At 46.3% G+C, this 1,525-nt stretch overlaps 1 protein-coding gene across 1 annotated transcript; it reads right to left on the bottom strand.

Annotated features, from left to right (window-relative positions):
• Positions 1–295: 295 nt before the first annotated feature.
• On the bottom strand, positions 296–1,518 carry LOC107736669 (uncharacterized; the record flags this gene model as incomplete). Its single annotated transcript, XM_016548039.1, has 1 exon — positions 296–1,518. A coding segment is annotated over one exon (1,170 nt), but the record flags the coding sequence as incomplete, so codon positions are not given.
• Between the last annotated feature and the right edge of the window lie 7 nt (positions 1,519–1,525).

Raw genomic sequence — 1,525 nt, 5'->3', positions numbered from 1 at the left:
CTCAACCAGCCAAAGCACTGAAAAAGTACTTTTTAAAGGTTATATTAGTTCATTGTTCTAGCCAAGAAAAAAAAAAAAAAACATGTATTCATATTTATGTTTCTGTAACTGAATTTTTACAGAATAATAATACATCACTCCTTGCTCCTCACATAATGCCAATAAACATAGAATCTGAATACTAGAGGAGTATTAATAGCACCTGTGAATTTCAGCTATTAAAATTAACCATTTTTGGAAAGTCCATCTGTTCAAAGTTTTCTACTTTTTCTTATGAAAGCACCAATTTTTCCAAAGTATTCTTTCAAATGATTACAGCACCTTAGATCTAAGATTGCATACTTGGAATCATGATGCCAACCAAAGAATGGAGATGTTGGTGCCGCCCTCATGAGTGATCTGGTTGATCCGGCCACGAATGCAGTCCAGAGAAACATAAATGGCAGTACCATTCTGCACTTCAAAAGAAGTTCTCAGCCCCACGCTGGCCCACTCACTACCTTCAGGCATATGTCCACCCACCTGCTGGGCCAAGGATGTGGCCTGACCTCCATCTGTACCTTGCCGGTAAAGGGTCAGCTTGACCACACTGCAGGAGTGGATCAGTTTTAGGTTGAGTGCCACACTGATCGTCCCGACCTCCGAAAACACAAAGTTCCTCTGAGCATGCGGCTCACCTGACCCAGCTAGTCGCATTTGGTCTGTATTCGGGCTCATCTGCCTAAAGAGCAGGGGTTTATTTCGCACTGCCCCAGAAGATAGACCTGTTCTTGAGACAGTGGCTGTGAACATGGAGGAGACAGCGGTAGGGATCCATATCAAGCTCAGCATACTAATCCCAGAACTATCACCAAAGTAACGGACATTGCACTGAGATGGGGCGACAATTTCAAAATTGAGCCAGTCTTCGCTGTCTACCGTTGTGGCCCCAGAAAGGTTGATGGAGGTGTCTCTGTAGTTAACGCCAGACTTGAAGGAGCGTAGCACCTCCTGGTTAGTGCCATTTCTGTTGACGTAGGCAATCAGTGAGAAACCGTCTCGAACACAAGAATGGCCCATTGAATAGATGGCCTGTTGGAGAACAAACTTCACCACGCCGGTCTCCATGAAACGAACCCCACGGCTGTCATGGGTCAGAGCCACTATGTAGGGATCAGAGACAGTGGCTATACGGAAGGTGGGGCGATAGTTACTCTGGTGGGCTGCTGTGGACATCTGAGCAGTCATGGCCACAGCACCGGTGTCATGGGATAGCCAGAGCAAGCTGAACGAAGCTCCACCAAGCTCATAGGCTTGAATATCTTTACTCTGGTTGCAGTATTGGTTGGGACTCTTCAGCACGAGTGTCAGAGTATGATTGGGTTCTACCTCAACTGCTGCACTTACAGTCACACCCTGGAAGAACTTCCTTTCAGGTTGCTCAATTCGAACCCCGCTGAGGTCTCTATCCTCCTCTTCACTGCCGTTTATCCGTATCCCGACTTGGAGAAAGTTCCTGCAGCTATGCTTTAGTGCAAAGTTGTAG

The sequence above is a fragment of the Sinocyclocheilus rhinocerous genome, unplaced genomic scaffold, assembly GCF_001515625.1.
Source record: "Sinocyclocheilus rhinocerous isolate Xijiao unplaced genomic scaffold, SAMN03320098_v1.1 C36875091, whole genome shotgun sequence".
In the NCBI taxonomy this organism is placed as follows: Eukaryota; Metazoa; Chordata; class Actinopteri; order Cypriniformes; family Cyprinidae; genus Sinocyclocheilus; species Sinocyclocheilus rhinocerous.
Note: the sequence above shows the minus strand (reverse complement) of the source record. Positions and strands in the feature narration are given on the sequence as shown.